Below are 22628 nucleotides of genomic sequence, written 5' to 3' on the forward strand. Positions count from 1 at the left end.
GATGAAACTTATTGTGGCGGGTCTTAAAACAACAAAGAAAATGTCATATAAGTGTGGTTTGTCATATACGCGAAAACATGTCATTTTACGCATTCCAGAACTTTACCACTTCCGGATACCGAAGGTGCCAGATGCGCGACTTTTAGTAACTTACATATCAAACTCTTATTTAGTTTATTCATTTTTTATCTGCGCAATTCTAAGTCAAAAATCTGCAAACTTTTGGCGCTTTTTAAAAATATTCTTATTGGGTATAACAGGTCTGGCAAGAATCACTCTTCGTAAACTCAAACTCACAATAGGTGGATGTACAAGAACACGAGGAAAGTTTGAAACTTTAAGTAATATAAATCGCAACAGCTATACAAATCACAATTGATCGACAATAAAACAGTGAACGTTTCATAAATACCTGCTTTGAAGCTAATGATCCATCGATTGGGTCCTTGTACTCGAAGTTGTCTGCCACCTTCACCTAAATGACACACGTATGCGCTTCGCTTGAAGAAAACTGACTTCTGCAAGTATCATATTCCATAAAAGAGGGTGAAAGTCAGCAGTGTGGATACTGCTAACACTAAAGAACTGTTGAACTAGCAATCCGATGTTTTTACCGGCCTTGTGTAGATGAACGTGAACAACGCGTAAAGACGCCAATTTTTGATGGCCTAATTTATTGAGTTATAAAAGACCAGAATAAGCTGCTGGTTTCGCCAGTCCTAAATATTGTGATTAGAGACTATGCATACCACATCCACGACATACCGATAATCACAATCGAATACCACTGCAGAATTCGATTCCGCTGCAAATGAAAATGTTAGGATGTGCGTTCTGCAAGTCCTAACTGATACGTTTGCAGCAAAATCGTAAAAAGAAAGAAATCGGTAATTGTTGGAAGAATTGTTTCACGAACTACGCGTACTCGTGACCAGCACTGTCCATTACAAGTAAGGATCAAATTTCGTCTAATTTCATACGATACGAAAAAAGGGACGTCATCGTCGCATAAAGCGACATTTCACGTATTGTTTCGCTCCTCATCACTGCTCACTACAGCACCTCGAACATGCACCTTCGCTTCTCGCTCAAACTTACAAGTTTAATCGTATACTATTAATTAAAATCCCGTTGAAGCGATATACGGTACAAGGCAATGGCCGAAGGCATCATTGTGTCATTGTTCTGTCTTGAGTATGGTTAAAAGTAGCAAGAATCTGACGTGGTGAAGGAATCCGCGGGGAATGACCAGAGATGGGGTTGTAGATTGCGGGATCCGGGGTGGTTGCGCTCATCCCTCCCTAATCATCGTGAAAAGCGGCGTAGAAAGACGCCATTTTTCGCCACGATTTCATTTGCGGAGCACCATCCTTTGCGCGAGCAGCATCCAACTGCAAGCGGTGGAAGACCAGTGATGTCTTCTTCCCAGCTTACTCAACTGAAACCATTTGGGCTACTGAGAGGAATGGATCTTATTTTAAATCCATTCCAACACTGAGATTTGTTTAAAGAGGATAAAAACACGCCCTCATCAACATGAACGAATGCGGATCATTGTGGGGATAGAATTGATAGATTTATACGAGTATTGGAAGTATCGGGAAAAGCACTGGAAGTGTTGGGAAACCAGATAAAGTCGACCATAGAAGTCAAAATTTAGAGGAAATTTATCTTTATTTTGAAAAAAATATGACAATGAGCAAGTGAAGCGCAGTCAGTAGGAACAGCACGATTGACAGGTGCGAGACCCTAGTGCCAATTAAAGCCAGTACACCACAAAGTTGACGTATTGGAGGAATCCGCGGAAAAATCTAGAGCTAAGTTTGTAGATTGTGGGATCAAGGGTGGTTCCGCTCATCTCTCCCTGATCGTCCTAAGAAATGACATAGAAGACGACGTCGTTTAAGACGATTTCAGTTGCAACGCTCCACCCTTGTGCATGCGCCGCATCCACCTCCGAGCAGTCGTAGATTGATGAAATATCCTCACCAGATTATTCAAGTAAAAGAATAGGCTGCTTAGGGAATCAGAACGTGTACTTAGAGGAGCATTCTACCACACCTCGTAGGAAATAAAGTTGTTCTCACCCCGTTTTTTTTACGACGAGAGTAGAGATGAGCGGAACTGTTCCGGATACCGCAGTTTACAACCCTATCTCTAGGTTTTATCTCTAAATCTCTCACCACTCAGATTTGTGAAATGTTGCCTTTTAATGAATTAATCATCAGACAACACATCCAAAGTGAGCACCAGACAATGGTGTCGACACAATAATTCTGAATCCTTAAACGTAGCGCCTACTAATATTCGTATCCCCTAGCTTTTGAATGTTTCAATGAGCAAAGACATTCGTATTTTCTCTGCCGTGAAGACAATTATTTGATGTAATTACTAGAACTCCAAGCTATGGTTTTAATAAGGTTTGAAACAATTTCATGTGATACACGCCAAAAATACTGCTTAGGAGGTCGAGATTTAGTAACTTTAGAATCAATCTCAATCACCTGCTACTAGTATCGCTTTTATCACTGGTTTGTTTAACAAATTAGGAGATTTTCCACAAGGTTCAGAGGAACTTATTTAAAAAAAAAGGAAATTTGTAACAAAAAAAAGATGTCCTTCTACAACCTGCTTAACAAGAGAGCAACTCTGTATATTATATAGTAATTCATTTGTTTAACCGAACAACAGAAAGCTGACCGATATAGAAACAAACACATTATATTCCGAGAATGCGAGTTGTAATTCAAAAGAGCCTATGATAAACATTTTGACCATGAACCAATGAGCAGAGACAGCTCACTATTCACTATTCATTTTCTCTTTTCACTATTCGCTTCCTTGACTTACTTTCAGGAAAGTGCTGTGAAAATAATTCTCACAACATTTAGAATTGATACCACATGAGGAGTAGATCACTGCGAAACGAACTGTTCCTGGGTTGTTATTAGTGAAATGAAATTTATTAGTGCTGCATTGGTGCTGATGTATAGACACAACAGCATTTAGTGCTCTCGCGATACCTTCGCAAGTTTTTAAACCGCTTATGTGGTCGATGGTGCTGAAACATTTCATTTTCTTCTTCATTTTCTTCAAGCAGAGTTATTCAAACACAGTCGACCACATGCAACCACATATGTGGCTCGTTTCCCTGCTAGTTGTCCTTCATTATCTAATGTTACTTCACTCTTGTTTTGGATCACCCTTGTAGATTGCAGATGATAGTAAGCAAATTAACGACAGTCGCCATTTGTTCCTGCAGACCGTCCATGTACAACATCAGGTCTCTATAGCTGCGCTATGAAAGATCAATAATACGGTTGGAAAAACACATGAGTAATTTAGTTGTTCTTTGCATATAATACTTATCAACAAAACGAATATATTACAGAACACTTGATGCTTACATTCGCCGACGTAACCATATCGCTCGCCTGAGTATAAAAGGATGTCCCACAACCGTGCGGGCAGCCTTCTCATTCGACGGCCAACAAGGCAACAAGCATCGCAATACCCGCACAGCTTCAATAAACAATACCAACAAGCAGTGGTCTGGTACTGGCAATACTGTATGCACCTTTACTGTAAATAAAGTGTATCCTTCAGTCTTGGTCGACAACTAGACCGCGTGGCAATACGGATAAGATAAATCTATCCGTATCTTTGGCGAGCAAAAAAAAAACCCTCACAATTCCACAATTGGTGCATCGGCAGATCAAAGGATCCAGGTCGGTTTCGCAATAAATCTGCTTTAAATACAATACTGACTCATTGCCATCCTTCTGAGTAACTCATTGCGAGACAATAACCTCTGCATTAGTCATCATTTCTCAGTAACAGCCATTGTTACCAACACTCCGTTGTCAATAATCCCTCGGCAATACTCCATTAGCACCTCTACTACCTTGATTTCTTGCTAAGTAAATCCTTGCAATATGTCAACCCAACTTGGCACCCAGAAACGCCTGTTGACAACTTTTACCAATAAGCTTGAACATATCGTTTCGAGACTGAAGGAGGAGAAGCTAGAGGAAATCCCAATAGATCCCCAGGCACCGCGCAGTATAGTAAAAGAAAATGGTTAGAAGAGGGTATTAGCGCAATTAACTCGGCTACCGTCAAAGTAGAGAACGTTCTCAGCAGCTTTGCATCAATACTTGATAGGTTGGAGCAACCCTCGGAGAAAGAACAAGAAGATTTTGAACTATATCTATGCAAATCCGAATCAGCGCTATCTTGCGCCTTCGACCTTATGGTATTGATGCAAGCGCGACTACAAGCACTAATTTCCTGCGTAGATACATCTCAATCATATTCAGCTACTCCGCATGATGTAAACAGCTCTTCGTTAGCAATGAATCATCTACAGACGAGGCCAGTAGAGCTTCCTCCTCTCCCCATCCCGACCTTTGGGGGTGACATATGGGAATGGAATGACTTCTGGGAATTATTCAATAACAATATACACTCCCAGCAGTTACCGGAAATGGTAAAATATAACCACTTACTCAATGCTTTGAAAGGGGAAGCCAGGGACTGTAAAAGAAAGTTCCAGGTCACTAAGGATAACTACTCCAAGGCCATAAACTTCTTACTTGTGAAATACAATAACAGGGAAGCCCTAATTAACCAGATGGTAGAAAGACTGGATAAGTCGGTATTGCAAAGTCCATCAATAAAGACTAACGTCATCTTCTCGAACAACTACAAGTGATTGTAGCCCAGTTGAATGAAAAGGGAGAAGAGGTCAATAGCCCATGGCTAATAAAAAAGGTGTTAGCCAAATTTCCCGACTCGGTCAAGCGGAAAGTAATTGCCAAAAAGGAAGGACTATCCGCAGACGTTCCTTTTACAATGCAACATCTCTTTAAGTTCATAGATGAGATATCGTCCCCGGAAATGTTCTTATCCTTTTCCGAGAAAAGTCCTCCAATGCAACAGAGGCAAGTGAACAATAATATTAGACCGCACTTGATCACTAAATGCTGCATGTACTGCAAGAACAACCATCCCTCGCATTCATGCACACAGTATTCTACTCCCCAGGATCGTTCCGCATACTTGCGTAGGGAACAGCTTTGCATGATATGCGCATCTCCTAAGCATAGGACGACTGAGTGTAAAGGTCGTCCATGCTTCAGCTGTAAAGGTAGATTCTTCAGACTATCGGATTCAATCCTGTCAATAGCGAATGCCGTACGATGATTCACCTGTATGATTCACCCATTCAGCACCGGAATACTTTATTTGTGTTTTTCTTTCACCACTTCGCTGAAAACGAGCTCAACCGTGAGTTCCTGGTTGCTTGCGACTCGCACAGTTCCATTAACTCTCGGCTCTCCTCGTATAGTAGCGTAGGGGTTTCACAAACCGGTCACATACCTCGTTGATTTAGTCCCTTCTTCGTCTTCTCTTCTTCTCAAAAGTCCGCTGAGAAAGCGAAAAGGTCAAGGGATTTGCCTAGTGAATATTTTTCTTTTTGCCTTTTCTTCCTCTAAGGAAAACAAAAATATTCCTCGATGAAAGCGATTGTCCGCTCTCGTGTAGAACTTTGGTGCAACAACATCTGTCATGCGAGACATTTTGTTGACGATGTGGTCAAATTCGTTACTCTGGCATAATCCGTGCTGACCATCGTTCACGGTGTGAGTCGAGAGCAGAGTTTTTGTAATTGCAAATTTCCATGGCTGATCTTATCCGTCACGATGAACTTTGAAAATGTCTCTTTGTTTGTTCATGACAAGCGGATAGCGTTGATCACACCTCGCGTTCAAAGGAGCGGAGCGAATACATCCGGATGTTCCAACTCTGTTCGTCTAAATCAGGAAGTCAACAGGATGATCGATCAGGTTGCAGAGCCGAAAAGGAGGAAGAGAAGCGGTTTAGGAAGTACATAAAGGCATTGTTGATGTAGTAAAGACGGAGACCAGGAATACCCTGTTTTGACTGCATGTCTCATCATCAGTATGGCCTGTGTTTCAGAAACTAGTACGCTTCGAAAGCGAAAGGAAAAAGGGGTTCAGCGTTACTGAACTTTCCATCGAAAAGGTGCAAGTAGTTCTCCGCTTCACGCAACTTGGAAAGACGCCACATCACATTTAACCACGTTTACGAGACGCAGTATGAGTTTCCAGTTTCTGCAAAAGAACAGAACCCAATAATCTATCATCGCGCACTAGAGTATCAAACCATTAATGACGCCCGATCGAGCAAAGTATAGTGGAAGCACAGGTGATAGTAGGAATATCTGTAATAGTCTCGTCTCGTTTAGAATGAACTTTTTTCTTTTTTCTTATTCTTTATTTACGCAGTTGGTTAATTTTTTATTGTCTTAATTTTTCTTATCTTAAAATCAGCGAATGTAAAACTTTTAAACAAAAACAATACGGAAGAAGAATCCCCTCGTTTTATAATTTGACTACGGATTACTATTAGAAATACTACCTTGTATGTAACATCGTTTGCGCTCAGCTCCTTGCCTAGAAAAGCTGCCATCTGTGCTTCAAGAAATGTCATCAACAGATTGGCACCAGAGGCGTCCACATTTTCATAATCATACCTAGAAGGATGAAAGATTGTATTGTTCGGATTCCAGCAACACTGCAGGAGGAAAGGCGGCGTCCAGACCTCAGAAACTTTCTTGGGACTGTTGTAAAACCAAGTTTTCGAAAAGGCAACGAGAGCCACAACATGTTTGAGCATTCATAGCAACTTCTAGAACTTCATCTTCATAAAGAAAATCGTAAAGGGAGGGGACTTATTCCGTCACGTTTTCATGATATATAACAGCGGGCTTATTCTGTCTCGCGTGCGTGCGTGCGTGCGTGCGTGCGTGCGTGTATGTATGTATGTATGTATGTATGTATGTATGTATGTATGTATGTATGTATGTATGTATGTATGTATGTATGTATGTATGTATGTTTCGTAGCCGTGGCCACTGAGCGCTTTGCTTTTCACCTTTATGACTCCTCCTCGTGTCTATTCACTTCTTCGTTCGCCTCAAGTTAATAGCAAATTAATAGCAAAAATTAATAAATTAAATTAATAGCACGCCTATCTAAGAAAGTGGAAACGCGCATGCAAACGACTGCTTAAATAGTAGAAAGATGCTTATGTGATCTGACGTGGAACGTTATCTTTATCAGTAAGACTATGCCTTTCTCGTCATTTTATGACAAAACATCATTCTTTGATAACTGTTTGGGGAAAACAGGAGGAAAACCCATATTTCGAGTGATACTTTTAGGTTTTGCCTGTAATATATTGATAAGGAATGTGTACTACTTTCTTAAGCAGAACCAAAATTGTTATTGATCTTTATTCTGGCTAACGTTTCAGCGTCGTCGCCTTCTTCAGAGCCTGGAAAAATCAAAGACACGTGTAATCTACTCTCTCAAACGCTTAATCAATCCTCTAATCGACTCTACGATGCCAAGATTCAAAGAAGGTCGAACTTGGAACTTACTGATAAGGAATGTTTGAAGCTGAAGTTCGAATGTTTTCTAAATGTAGAACTGACGCTTTTAGAAAGAAGACTATGGAATCCTTCGCCTTTATTTATAATATGAAAAAGGAAGATTGTTGGAGATATCCAATTTCATAGAAAACGGCACTAATATTAATTTTCGTTGATCAGTGAAGCGAGCGAAGCAAACACCACAGAAAGTTTGAAGTCTGGCTTTAGCAGGACGTTCAGATTGGTATATAATAATGCTAAATGATTACATGCTTCACAAAACCATCTTAGTGATACCCATAAACAATCAATTATCATTACTGTGGAATATCTGCTTCAGTTCTTCAGCGTGAATGCATAAATACGAATGGACTCCAGACTGAAGTAGCGTATTCTAGATGACATATAGATGGCAATATTACAACTCGTGACCTTGATTTTTGTGACAATTAAATCCAAACTTTTTATTACACCGTTGTAAAATGACGAGATATCAACCAACTGAAGAACATTTATTTTATTGCATGGTGTTTCATTTTCGCGTCAGTGCAACGGTTGCAACGTAGAAAATTAGGTATATGTATGGAGACGTACTGAAAGTCAATAAGTGCCTATGCTGGTTTAGAAAATTTTCTAGCGGTGATTTTGACTTCTCTGATAGCCATCGAAGTGGACGCCCTGTTGAGTTTGGTGATGGCGCTTCAAAATCACTGGTAGAAACTGATCCCCAAACTGTGTATTCAGGAAATAGCAAACATTCTTCAGGCTACTTTGTCAACGTTTGATGTTTCGAAACTCATCGAGGTATCACGAGAGCATAGGATGCCGCTCTGTCTCACCTTCATCGACTTAAAGAAGGCATTCGACTCAGTTGAGACAGAAGCGGTCGTGGAAGCCTTGGACAACCAAGGCGTCCCTACTCAGTACATAAAGGTACTTCGAGAGTTGTACAGTAACTTCATGACCGGAATATCGCCATTCTACAAGAACGTCATCATTGACGTGAAGAGGAGGGTCCGACAGGGTGATACAATTTCACCCAAAATATTCACAGCCACCCTCGAGAACGCATTGCGAAAGTTGGAATGGGACGACATGGGAGTGAAGGTTGATGGTCGGCAGCTACACCATTTGCGCTTTGCTGATGAAATCGTACTGATAACACCTAGCATCAGCCAAGAGGAGCGAATGCTGACCGAATTCGACGAAACGTGTGGATGCAACGGTCTTCAGCTGAATCTGCAAAAGACGATGTTGATGCGTAACGAATGGGTCTGTGCCCCATTCACGCTCAACGGAACGAACATATCCAAATGCACCAGCTACGTTTACCTGGGTCGGGAATTGAACATGATAAACGACCTGGTCCCCGAGCTGGGCAAGAGGAGACGAGCGGCTTGGGGAGCGTATAGGAGCATCGAGGATGTAGTGAAGAAGACCAGAAACGGCCGGCTCCGTGCTCACTTCTTCAACACCACCGTACTTCCTGCTTTGACCTATGCTTCGGAAACCTGGGCATTTCGCAAGCAGGAAGAAAACGCGATGAGCGTGATTGAACGCGCAATTGAGAGAGTGATGCTAGGAGTATCCCGTTTCACGCAAGTGAGGGACGGGATTCGAAGTTCTCCCCTACGTCAACGATCGAAGATTAGAGACGCCGCCGCGTTTGCCAAGGAAAGTAAAATAAGGTGGGCCGCCCACGTGATGCGCTTTCATGACAACCATTGGACCAGAGCCGTTAGCGACTGGGTTCCCCGCGATATTAAGCGCACTCCAGGAAGATCGCCGACCCGATTGTCAGATTTCTTCACGAAGTCCTTCAAAGAAAAATATGATGCTCTTCGTGTCCCACGCGAAAGGAGGAACCACTTGGCTACTCTGGCACGCGATCAGGACAAATGGAAGAATTACTGGCGCCCGCTCGACCAGTTCGAAGATCAGCGGGAGTCAAGGTGATCAAGGTGACTTTGTCAACAGTCCAAAGACATTTTCAAGAAATTGGGAAGGTTTACAGGTAGGATGTGCAGGTTACAGTAATATTGGAGCATGATAATGCCAGGGCGCAAACAGCAAGATTAACCCAGGAAAAAACAAGGCAGCTAAACTGGGAAGTTTTCCCCTCATATTCTCCAGATTGCATTTATTGCACCATCCGATTTTCATTTATTCTGATCGATAGAATATTCCGTAAGGAACAGGAATTTCAAGAAGTGAAAACTCATCTAGAATCATATTTTTCTTCAAAGGGAACGAAATTTTAAGAAAAGGGGATTGAAACTCTACCAGCAAGATGGCGAAAGGACCTAAATAGAGATTACATAATCGGCTGAAGATAAAATTGAATGCAAGTAAACTACTTTTTGTTGCCTCTGAAATAATTGATTACTTATGGATACCACTAATATTGTCATATAATGTTATAGTGTGTCATAACATAGAATCATCAACATTTTGCTGTGAAAATACACGTGTTGACAATGTAACAATAGGACCATGCAAAAATCTGACTCAGCGGGTCCAGCTCCCGCTAAACAAATTTTAGCTAAACAGAAAGAAACTCGAAACCACTCCTAAAAGATGAAAATTTTAATTATACATTTTTAGGCAGTTCAAAAAGTGGATCAAGCAAGACTTAACAGCCAAAAAACCTTAGATTCTACGCACATTGTTAGGTGCGGAAGTTCACGAACATTTTCGTGAAGAGAGCACCCAGAGAAATATTTTGGGTAGCTTTTCATTGAAAAAGGTTTACTCTACAAAATAACTCTTTTTTTTTTTTGAAAATCCTAGGTTTTTTTTGGAATCTAAACGGAACAGAGGTGGGAAAATGTCATCTTTCCTATCTTTGTCCCACCTAAAATTTGAAAAAAAAAAACGGAGAAAACATGGGGATCGCAGAATATAGCAGTTAATAGAGAAAGTTCTCTGTTACAACATACGGGAGGGTGATTTGCTTGCAATAAGTTACTCCGAGTTATTAGACTTTAATCAAAATCATACGCTTCTCGGAGCTTTAATAAAAATCCTGATTTAAGCAAGTTTTCATCCATCCCTAATCCAGAAAAACGCAACGCTTTAAAAAAAGAACCACCCGTACATTCGGGCACGACTAAGGAAACCCCCACATGCAGAATTTCTCCTTTCCGGGCCGTTCTCTCAAACTTTAGATGGAAAAATTCACGTGAAGTAGAGAAAACTTCCCAGTCCCATCAATACTTCAAGAAGAAGAAAAAACAGCAGATCGCAAAAAGACTAGTTTGTACGACAAACCTTCTTCTATAAAAAGCTACCCAAAATATTCTTCTGGATGCTCTCATCCCGAAGTTGTTCGCGATTTTCCAAACTTAACAATGTGCACAGAATCTTAGCTTTTTCTGGCCATTAAATTCTATTATATTCACGTTTATACTGCTTAATACTATGTATCATTGTATATTTTTGTATACTGCAGACGAGGATTTTTCCTATCCGAGTATCGATTTCACATTTTGCGTTTTTCCTGAATTAATTTGATTAATTATTAACTATTAATTTGTTATTTTTTTCCATCATATGCCTCTTCCAGTACGGAAAAGATGGAAGAATGACAATTTTCCCATCTGTGTCCCTCCGATACATACAATATTCGGAACCGGTGTCCGACCCCTGGACGAAGGGCTCCTTCGCTTTTGAACAGTAGGCTAAAAGACCCCTTCACTTTTGTAGGATCGATGAAAGGATCCTCAACACTTCAGCTGCACCCCATGAACTACACCTTCATCTCCGAGAAGGGTTCGGCTTCTGCCCATCGCACCTATGGTCCCACCTGAATTTAAAAAAAATAAAGGAAAAAGGAAAATCAAGGAAAAACGTAGGAGGTCTCAAAAATAACGATTCAAACATTGTGTATCCTATTTTATTTCCTGTGGACAAAGACAAAGCGAAGTTAGTCTTGGAATGTGGACATCAATAGTAGGAAATAATAGAAAACGAATGAAAGCTCTGAAGTAGTCATACAACTAGTAAGACCAGTTTGTTTTGCGAGGTTAATAATCACACATGGCCTAAACTTGACATGGTATGAGCAAAATAGACTATGCTCGTTGGAAATAATGAATAAGCATGCCATTTAATAATATGAATCACACTTTTCAAGTTAGAATAGCCTCATATAACGATTTCTGCACGCAAATGCCGCATACCACGAATCTGACGTGGTGAGGGATCCGTCGGAAAAGATAGAGATGGAGTTGTAGATTACGGGAAAAGGTCAGGGTGGTTCCGTCACCCCTCCTTGATCGTAAAAAGCGGCGTGGCTACCGCTTATTTCCTACGAGGTACGTCAGAATGTCCTCTATATGCACATGCCAACCTCCTCACCAGCCTATTAAATGGTTTCAGTTGAGTAGGCTGCTGAGAAGACATCATTGAACTTCCTCCGCTAGCACTTGGATGCGACTGCAAAAAAAGGGTGGTACGTTGCAACTGAAATCCTCTTAAAATACGTCGTTTTCCACACTGTTTTTACTACGATTAGGGAAAGATCAGCGGAAAAACTTCGGCTCCCGCAGTCAACAACCCCATCTCTAGCTTTTCCCGTGGATATCTTTACCACGTCATTCGTGGTAAGCTGTCTTTAAGTGAATTTCTCGAAGAAAAGTGAGAAAACTGCGCCCAATTAAAACAAAATGTGTGAAACGATTAGAGCAGAGCAGCAAACCCTAGGCAGTTTTTCGTGGACACCCCTACATTTATCGTCTTTCTCCCCCAGGTGTCATTTAACACTACGTAAGTAGCATGTGAACAATGTGGCCTACCTGGTGAAAACGTTCCTTCCATACCGCTTCCAGTGATCTTTTACAATTTCTTCCACTGAAATTTTCCTTTCAGCAAGTATTTGTAGCCAGGCTAACATCGCCCATACTCCGTCCTTCTCCCTACAAATTAATGCAAATAATCCATTCTAAACTGGATGATGAAGCGAATGCACGCAGCATCAGGAATCAATATTATAAAGCAATTATAGGAATGTCAAATAAATTAAGAACGGTATGGGTTCGGTCTTCGCATGAAAAACACTATGTACGGTTAGCTACAACCCAAACACGCGGTAGACGTGCTGCGATTCAAAGTAGCTGAACTGCAGTGTGTCCTTCCTCGCACGCAGTGTCATATTTACAAACTACTGCTTATCTTCACAGCCTAAGCAACCATTTTATATGACAACAAAATGATGGCGTTTATTATGAATCAATTGGAATGCACATTTGGGGAAATCTTTGATGTAGGATTCTACCCACCAATGAGGTAGGGTTCGGGAAATAGTTTAGATTTTGTCAGTCTTCAAACTTTCTGCAAGCATTCTGCCTCGTTAACGAATGCGTATCTCCATATTTCCATAGTATCACATACTGCATGACTGTTGCTAGTACGTTTATTGTGATTAGAACCGCAATGATTGTGAGTTATAAATTGGCTGCAAGATTTCCACTTCGCCCTTTTCACTTGGAACATTTGAAATCTTAAATGCGGCTCACCACGAAATTGACGTACTGTGGAAAGCTGATGGAAAAGATAGAGTTTGGGGCGTAGATTACGAATACGAGCGTGGCTTATTTCAATTTCTCCCAATCGCAATGAAAACGGCCTAAAAACAGCATTCCTTCCCACAAGAAAAGTTGGAACACATCACCCTTGTCCACTTGCACGAATCGCGTCCACAAGCAAGCGGTCCAAGATCAAAGAGATCTTCTCGTCAGTCTGTTCGAATAAAACCATTAAATAGACTGCCGGGGGGGGGAACAAGGGTGCGTGTTCTAACGTACTTCGTGGGAACAAAAGGCGTTACCATTTTTAGGACGATTAAGGGGAACGGAGCGGGACTACGCTTGTATTCATAAGCTCAAACTCTATGTTTTTCCATCAGGTTTCCCACACGATGATGCGTTGCCTTCGAATTTTTCCGCATCCGAAAAATCCTTCCCGCGTCGGTATGTACCTAAGTCTCACCGCTTTTCGGTCATTCATGATTGAAAATTTCGCCGCCGTGGAAACTAAGGAAGGCCATTCTATCCTCATTTGTCGGAATGATATACTTTTTTTTGATTCTTTGGCAAACCCTGTTGTTCGAAAATCTAGAATCCTTGTCTAGCAATATGCAAGAGTGTTCAGGGGTAGGAATGACATACACGTTCTCGCTATTTTTGTACTAGTTGTCGTCACAGCCGTAGCATTCAGTACTTCTGTCAAAACCTCAGCTACTACGTGAGCCGCTTCAACACAATTATGCAAGTATGAGTACTAAGTGATATATGTACCAAGAGCTCATGTTTCCAGAAATGCACAGGTTTGTTCTGCGTGCTTGTCCTAGTACAAGTGAACAGTAACTGTTGCACCTGTTCCTATGTATTTGTAGAGTACTTGGTACTATCGAGATACAGTAAGAGAATCGTGGACAGAGGGTCGCGGCGGATTTTCGAGCGTGCTCCGATTATGCCTCGGCAGAGCAATAAGCGATGGTACGAGAAAGATGTTTACCTTCGTTGCCAACTAAATAACTGACTTTACTTACCTACCGCGAATCATACGCCGCATCACCGGCTAGGATATAACTCATGAGCTACTAAACTGTTTTGGAGATTCAAACACATACACTGGAATTTTGTGATGTTAGGTGATCTCTAATTTGTAACCGTACCAGAAGCAAGAGAAATTTTCACGTAAAATAAGAGAGAAATTTGCATCTAGTCCAAATTACGTAAAAATTTTCGTTAAAAACGGAACATTTCAGCTTCGGAAAGTAACGAGAAAGAGGTTTACCGTTATCTGAAAGTCCCAAGCTTTTTTTTTTTACTCTAATTTATTTCCAGACGAACCTTCTGTATCTCTGAACTATTATGAGAAAAGTTTATTTGATAAGATTTCTAGACTTCCTGAGGGCAAAATTTAGAAAAAAAAAACTCGCTCCAGTCTTCTTATTACAAAACCACACAAAATGACATGTACTTTTCCTCTTTATATATTTCCTTATAACGATATAATTATTAGCGTCTCTGTGGCCAGAAAAGCATCTAAGACGATTGTCTGCGATTCCGTGAAAGACTGGAGCGGGATCTCATCGAGGTATGTTCGCGTTTTGGCATATCCACGGCATATCCACTGGATTCGTTATGTCCCGAAGGCGTTCGCGCAGAATCGACCGCGACCCTCTTTACCGTCCCCCACGCCAGCCAACCTCCCCGACAGACTCATCGCACGTCTCGCAGAAACATGTCTTACGTGATAGTATAAATGGGAAGAAAGCTCGAGGGAGATTACAAAGATCCGTCAATACCTATGCGCGCTTACGCCTATGTGACACTGCACATAGTAGTTCGAAGTGTATATCTACTGATGGCGTACCTCTTTGGGTGTAATTCTGATTACCCAAACGTGATTTAGCTGACGTATTCAGCCTGTATCCTCTATAAGCAACATGATATCCACAACAGTTGAAAGTAAGGGAATGACAGTCAGCAATAGCTAAGCAGTAAGGCGGAAATTCCCTGCTTTGACTAAAACCCAACCAAAACAGGACATGTCCACTATGAAGAAGTTGAACACTGTATCCAAGAAATGACAATCATTACTTTGGTGTTCACCTTGCTGGGACAGTGGTAAAATCCGAACAAGTATGCAAGTGCAATATCAATAGATTTATATGAGTATTGGAAGTATCGGGAAAAGCACTGGAAGTGTTGGGAAACCAGATAAAGTCGACCATAGAAGTCAAAAATTTAGAGGAAATTTATTATTTTGAAAAAAAATATGACAATGAGCAAGTGAAACGCAGTCAGTGGGAACAGCACGATTCACTGGTGCGAGACCCTAGTGCCAATTAAAGCCAGTACACCACAAAGTTGACGTATTGGAGGAATCCGCGGGAAAATCTAGAGCTAGGGTTGTAGATTGTGGGATCAAGGGTGGTCCCGCTCATCTCTCCCTGATCGTCCTAAGAAATGACATAGAAGACGACGTCGTTTAAGACGATTTCAGTTGCAACGCGCCACTCTTGTGCACGCGCCGCATCCACCTCCGAGCTGTCGAAGATTGATGAAATATCCTCACCAGATTATTCAAGTAAAAGTATAGGCTGCTTAGGGAATCAGAACGTGTACTTAGAGGAGCATTCTACCGCACTTCGTAGGAAATAAAGTTGTTCCCACCCCGTTTTTTTTACGACGAGAGGAGAGATGAGCGGAACTGTCCCGGATACCGCAGTTTACAACCCTATCTCTAGGTTTTATCTCTAAATCTCTCACTACTCAGATTCGTGAAATGTTGCCTTTTAATGAATTAATCATCAGACAACACATCCAAAGTGAGTACCAGACAATGTTGTCGACACTATAATTCTGAATCCTTAAACGTAGCGCCTACTAATATTCGATGTAAAAATGCATTGGTGCAACAGTGAACAGATGACACGGTGGTTTCGAAAACCTAGTAATGAAAACATTACAACATCCATTCCCCGTTCTCCTCTTTGGAATACCAAGAACATTATTATTATTAGAGACATGGTTAGGACGGCCGTGACATCTTATGTCCAGGAACGGATCAATGCGGTTAACATAGCGCAACGGATCGCAAATACAAAAGGTTACATTACTAATGTACTATGTAGGGCAGGTCTTATCGGACAGCGAGACTTGAGCAGAGCGTTATAGACCTTTCGTCTAGGAAGGCGACGCATGGTCTCTGATAGTCCAGCTAGTTTGGTGCAAAACATGTGAGAAACAATACATTGTTGACAGGGTGCGTGCAAAGGGGGTCCTGGCGGAATTCCCAGCATGCCCCGGTCATGCCTCGTCAGGGCAATTAGCGATGATGCGTGTCCTAAAGAGATTCACTTTCGTTGGCACCTAAATAACAGACTCTGCTTACCTACCGCTAATCATACGCTGCGTCACCGGCTAGGATATAATTCACTATTTGTTGAATTGTTCTGGAGAATCAGACACATTCACTGCTATTTTGTAACGTGAGGTGATCTCAATTTAGTAATCGTACCAGAAGCAAGAGAAATCCTCACGTGAAGTTTGAGATAAGGATGTACCTAATGCTTCAAATTACGTGCATAAAAATTTTCGTTAAAACGGAACATTACAGCTCTCAAAAGTAACTCAAAAGTAATATGAATTAACGTTATCCTGTAACTCCCAAGCTTTTTTGTAGCCTAACTTATTTCTGGACAGAGGGACCATCTGTATCTCTGACTTCCGGGAACTTAAGGAAGAAAAAGAGTTCAAATTTGGTAAGATTTCTAGACTTTCTGAAGGTGATATAAAGACAAACTCACTACCGTTCTTCATTAGAACACCATACAAAATCCCATACACTTCTATCTAACGCTATTATTCTTTGACTTATTCGGTCATTTCGACAGCTCACACCACCCTTCTTTGTATATTTCCTTGTAACTGCGCAGTTTTCCGCGTCTATGTGATAGGAAGGACATCTATGGCGGTTGTCTGCGTCTTTATGAACGATTGGAGCGTGACCTCGTCGAGATATGTTCGCGTATCCGCCGGCATATCCACTGGGCACGTTATTTCTCGGAGGCATTCGCGAAGCATTCCGGGACCCTCTTTACCGTCCCCCTTGTTGACACAGAGCGATCACTTTATTTTTGTATTAAAGAAGATCTAAGTGGAATGAAACATTCGAACGCAGCGACCCTCCCGGAGCTGCAGGTGCTAACACAAACAATGTTTTACATAGCTGCCACGATCCCATCGTACGAACACGAAATTGACGCTGGCAGAACTTTGGAGGCCTTTTGAATAAACGCTTAATGGTCCAAAAATGAATTAAAAGGAAGGGTGCATAGCCGTGACCAGCTTAAAGGCAGCATACCACGAATCTGGGGTGGTACGAATTTCAGGTAGAGTATCCGTATACGGTCGTAGATTATGAAGACCGGGATGGTTCCGCTCATCTCTCCCTTAACCACTGCAAGCAGCCGGCCCCTGAGTGCTGTTTTGTACGATTCCTTCTATTGCAGCGCACCACCCTTGCACACATAGCGTCCCTTACTGCCTATCGGAGCAGTTCAAATTGATTTTCGACGAATCGCAGGGCGGAGGCGCGCAAGGGGTGGAGCGTTTCAATAGATGGCGTCGTACAAAATAGCATTCTAGAGGCGGCTGTTTGCACTAATGCAGGGAGAGATGAGCGAAACTATTCCCGTCTCCATAATCTACGACCCCGTATACGGATACTCCACTTGAAATCCGCACTACCTCAGATTTGTGATATGCTGCCTATAAGCTCAATGCTCCGTAAACTAAATCTAAAGCTTGGAGGCAGCATATCACAAAAGTAGTACTGATGTATGCGGTACAGGGTGGAATGTGACACAAGCAGTGACAAATGCAGGTGCACCGTACGTTCCCAGAAAAAGGTGAATCTGAAACTTCTACAAAAGGCATAAGGTAACCTCAAGAGAAGTCGTCATCATCAGAGTGTTCTCCCCAACCCCTCCAAATTACCCACGCATAGCACACCTCTACAGGTCATACAACAGGACGTGCAAACCATTCAGAAATAGGTAGCCAATAGTTATTCCTCCAACTCATCGTTGCCAACACGACTTCAAATACTAGAGCGAGCACCCTGACTCAACCGTGTATATTTCAGAGGTACACTTGTCGAGATCATTTGTACCAAGAACATAGTTCCGCCAGTGATCAAGAAGCACGCAACTTCAACCACTAAATAGACTATAAACTGCAAGCAGAACAAGACAGTGCCAACAATCGACATCGAGGAAAATTCTCCTTTATGAGGGAACAACCTCAAAGAACAACAACAGTCATCACGCTTTTAAGCTGTGATGACCCGAGACACGGGGCATAGACTCTCGAAGGCAAAGAGAATTGTCTCTGTCCCACAGAAAAGATGTTTTGTACGGTCATTTGTAACGCAATTAGGCGGTTGCTGTGCCGCCATCGACAATCGCGGGATCATCGAGTTTTCCTCCACATACACAGGTGCTATAGGAATTTTTCATCGATATATCAAGTACGGATCTATCTTTTGTACTTTCATTTTCGTCGGTCGCTGATCCCGTACTTTTGTGTTTTTCTTATCGTGAGTAACGTCTGCGCGTTCCACCCAACCTTCTGTATGTAGAATCATTTGTTCCACCGAGGTTCATTTGCAGTGCTATCACATACTCACTCGTAACCACCTCGACATGTTATCTTTCTAATTCGTACAGTTTATTTGATGAGAGGTTTCGGTTTGTCAAAGGATCAAAGGTAATCAGGACTTCTGTCCCTCTGGGGTTGGTAAATTGGTAAGATAAAAACACTGGGTTGATTTATCGGCTAACCACCGCAAGTCAATGTATAGGCTATTCACGAGTTCAGGAAATCCAAACGACTGGGTTGAAGCCAAGAGCGTTGCCGCACTGATTCTGCCGGATACCTTATTCTTTACTCAAGAGACTTACTCAAGAGACGACGCAAGGGAACTAATGAACACTTGGCAACTGAACAAATTTAAAGGAGAGCCACCTATTTATTCACCCGGAACGGCAGGTTTCACTTAATTAAACTCCTTATTCCCTGAGAAAGGTGCGGAGGTTGGAAGATGACTAAAATATATTGTCAGAACAAAAAAAAAATGAGATTAAAGGAGGGACGTAGAGAATTCGAAAATGCGCTCCACATTCTCGATGAAAAATTTTATACGTAAGAGAAATGACCTAGGGTAAATTACATCAATACTTTTCCCACTGTTTCTTTTGAAATGATTTTTGATGCAAGTTATCTCGCTCGAATGATCGTACCTCCACTGAAGGTTAATTATAAATTTGTGGTGTAGCGATATCACGAAACTCATCAAGAACAAAATCCATACATATACTTTAATGTTAATTAATATTAGTACTTTAATATTAATATTAATACTCTTACAATGTTGGTAAATACATACAAGAACGTGCATGCTGCTGTAATATACTGAGAACGTTTTTAAGATGTTTTATAATGGATCGTGATATGCGCATTGGGACAAGTAAAAGCTTAGCAGCTGCCCCTTGTAGCACTTTGTAGTACGTAGTACAATGCTGTGCTGACCGAGATGATTACATCCCTCTATACCAAAACTCCCTTATCTGCATGCGTCTGTGAGTTACCTTGATCAATTTTTTATCTTGCAAGAATTTGCTTGGCTCCTACAGCACGCAGTCGCAGAGTGATCGATCATTTATGATCATCAAATCGCTAGAAAAATTTCACGAGTTTTTCAAAGATATGAACAGAAACCTGATATGATCACTCCCAGTGCCGAACGATTCTTCCCCGCACAAATAAATGCGACCAGCGTCCATAAGATTTCCGAAATACTTCCATCCTGTAGGGGTCTCAAAAATCTAAAAAAAGAATGAAATAACGTAACTACGAGATAGCTACTACGAACTAATTAGCTGTTGAGATCTATTCACTAGGAAAAAATGAACGCTGGCTTCATTGATGACGAACAAATCCTCCGGAAAATCACTCAAAAATTTTAAATGTTGCCAGTGTAGCGTAATAATGTCTAATGTAATGTAATGTGTATAATTTCGAGTAGGGAGAAGATCTTACGAGAAGCATCTTACATTAATTCTCTGACGTTGGATTCATTTGTTCTAGAAGGTGAATTATAGCTCATTATACCTAATGAATCCGACGAGCTATAATTCACCTTCTAGAGGTACCAACAGGTAACAACATGCACACAGTTGCTATTAACATTAATGATGTCATCATTCGCTATGCCATTAAATGTTGTTTTAATTTCATTCAATGGGAAAGAAGCTTCACCATGCAAGTCCAGAATATTGACGCTGAGATATCTTATGTATGCAAGAAAAGTGCATAAGATGTTTGTATCTTTAAATCATAGGAACTCGCTCGGAAGTTGGTTTTTTCGCATGTTTACTATGTTTTGAGACATGCGGTCATATTCCGACCCAAGGCGCTTTCTTTGATGGAAATTCTTCGACAAAAACGACGAAAAAGCGACCTGGAAATAACTACTAGCAGCAGCTCAACCCTAACTTTCCGGTGGTGTTCATGTAAACGCCTTCCACAAACATTGTTCAAAAAGGAAAAGGGCTAATTTCAATCATTTTCCTAACCTATTTTCCAGCAAATTCGTCACGCAACAATAAGAAAGAACTAAACCACCTCCAAGCTCTTCGTTTTCGCAACAAGGTCAACAGCACCAGCAGTTGGCATAGATCGAGCAAACCCTACAGATAGGAAGTAGCAAATTTATTTCCACTCCAAGCAACGAAGAAAAACTATTGAACGCTTCGATAGAGACATAATTTCGTGAAAAACGCGATTGCTCCTAAGACAGTAGTTATAAGTAGACTGTTATAATAACACGTTTAAAACAAAGGCATTCAATTTGTTGGGGCTCACAGCATTGTGCTCAATTCAACACAGTTTTCGCAGCAGTCATCCCACAACTTTTCTTATTATTTAGGGGATATCTTCTAGACAAAGACCGATTTCAGTTTGAATCTCCTAAAAACTTCAACTTTCCGAGAAACGCTAACTAAGGTGTGATAGTTGCAAAACCATGAGTTATAAAGTTATGAAACAGTTATGAAGTTAAAATGGTCGGGTCAGTGCGGCATATGTTCGATACTCAAAATTGTGGCTCTCTGTCCCGCTTACTGTAAACTAAACTAAATTGCTGTAAACTAGGTGGCAAGTTATTAAATGTCGCATGGGTCATCTACAATATTTCGCACATGACCTTTTGTTATGAATAGATTGATAAGAGTGCGCACCATCTTTGTCTTCGCAACTGTATGTAGAGGGTAGAACTCATCCAATTGCTTGTGCACTCACATAATCCAAAAACAATAAAAACAGTAGCGTAAAGGTTCGGTCTTCCTTGATCTCTTCGCATAGAGATAGCAACTTGTCGATAATGTCAAATGTCTGTTGAAGCAAGAATTGAAGCCTTGATCTACCGGATCATACGCGGGTCGCATCATAATTGGTATTGGCCTCGGGCTCTTTTGGTTTCGATTTTGGATGTATGGAATGATGACTTGTTCTGGATGAGGCATTTGAGAGGATACATTACAAATCATGTAACTTTCCACGAACTGACGAAGGCGATGATGCCGAAACGCTAGCCGTAATAAAGTTTGTTGGCAATCTTGGGTACTGCTTCAATTTGGCAATCGACAACAGAACCAGTTCCAAAGCGAATGTGGATATCCGCATATGAGTCAAAAAGCGCGGATAAGTTGGTATGTACTTTGTCTGCATGCTAAAAACATTAAACGAGACTGGTAAGTAAGTATCTTCGAATTATCTGAGAACTCAAACCCTAGCTCGGTATATTCTAATCCGAAAAGATGCTACGTTCCCTGGACTGTGACTGAATAAATGTGGTTCCACTTCTTCCACGGATTTAATAAATTTTAGAAGAAAAATCCAAAAAAAACTGCCTCCTATCTTATCGCTTATTTAGCAACCAAAAAAAAATTCTCTACATTCTTGTCTGTACTGCAAAGTAGGTTCACAGCCAAAAATAAACTGCAGAACCTATTGTCATATTTCAGGAGCACTATTTGCCAAAAGACCATGATATATAATAACGGGCTTATTCTGTCACGTGTGTGTGTATGTGTATGTGTATGTGTATGTGTATGTGTATGTGTATGTGTATGTGTACGTGTATGTGTATGTAGCTATAGGTAGCTATACCTCGACGCCAGCTACAGGTCCACCGGCGTCTGGGCGCCGGCGCCACATACCTGTAGAAGGGGGTGAGACGGGTCTCGCGGCATCGAAATGGTGCGCAATAACTTCGTGTGCATGTCGCAAAAGGTAAACGAGATGTTTAGTAGCCGTGGCCACCGGTCAAATTATGTCCACATTATATTGATATCGACGGAGTGTTTAAAACTGAAGTTTGAGTATTCTCCAAATGTAGAACTGATGCGGTTAGAAAGAAAACTATGATATCTTTTGTCTTTATTTACGATTTTAAAAAAATGAAGAAAGATTGTCAGAGATACACAAGTCTAATTTCACAGAAAAGGGCACTAATATTGATTTTCGTTGATCAGTGAATGCTAGCGAGGCGAACGCTACAGAAAGTCTGAAGTCCGGCTTTAGGCAGGCGTTCA

The 22628-nt window shown here is 41.2% G+C and overlaps 2 protein-coding genes across 4 annotated transcripts in view; one reads left to right on the forward strand and one right to left on the reverse strand.

Moving 5' to 3' along the window:
* The window catches only part of RB195_018575 (uncharacterized protein), a gene marked incomplete at both ends in the record, with an annotated part of 43713 nt that overhangs the window by 6713 nt on the left and 14372 nt on the right, over nucleotides 1-22628 (reverse strand). Inside the window, 5 exons of one of the 3 annotated variants that reach the window (XM_064186072.1) lie at nucleotides 413-475; nucleotides 6445-6559; nucleotides 12256-12375; nucleotides 19753-19859; nucleotides 20659-20723. In XM_064186072.1, the coding sequence (XP_064041951.1) occupies nucleotides 413-475; nucleotides 6445-6559; nucleotides 12256-12375; nucleotides 19753-19859; nucleotides 20659-20723 (470 nt within the window). Of the gene's footprint in view, nucleotides 1-412; nucleotides 476-6444; nucleotides 6560-6627; nucleotides 6693-10001; nucleotides 10030-12255; nucleotides 12376-19752; nucleotides 19860-20658; nucleotides 20724-22628 lie in introns of those variants that run through there. The other 2 variants (XM_064186071.1, XM_064186070.1) reach the window with 2 other exon arrangements.
* Nucleotides 8282-9415, forward strand: RB195_018576 (uncharacterized protein; the record flags this gene model as incomplete). The annotated part of the gene is made up of 1 exon (XM_064186073.1): nucleotides 8282-9415. One exon carries the CDS (start codon nucleotides 8282-8284, stop codon nucleotides 9413-9415), a length of 1134 nt encoding a protein of 377 aa, XP_064041953.1.

This window comes from Necator americanus, chromosome II (genome assembly GCF_031761385.1).
Source record: "Necator americanus strain Aroian chromosome II, whole genome shotgun sequence".
In the NCBI taxonomy this organism is placed as follows: Eukaryota; Metazoa; Nematoda; class Chromadorea; order Rhabditida; family Ancylostomatidae; genus Necator; species Necator americanus.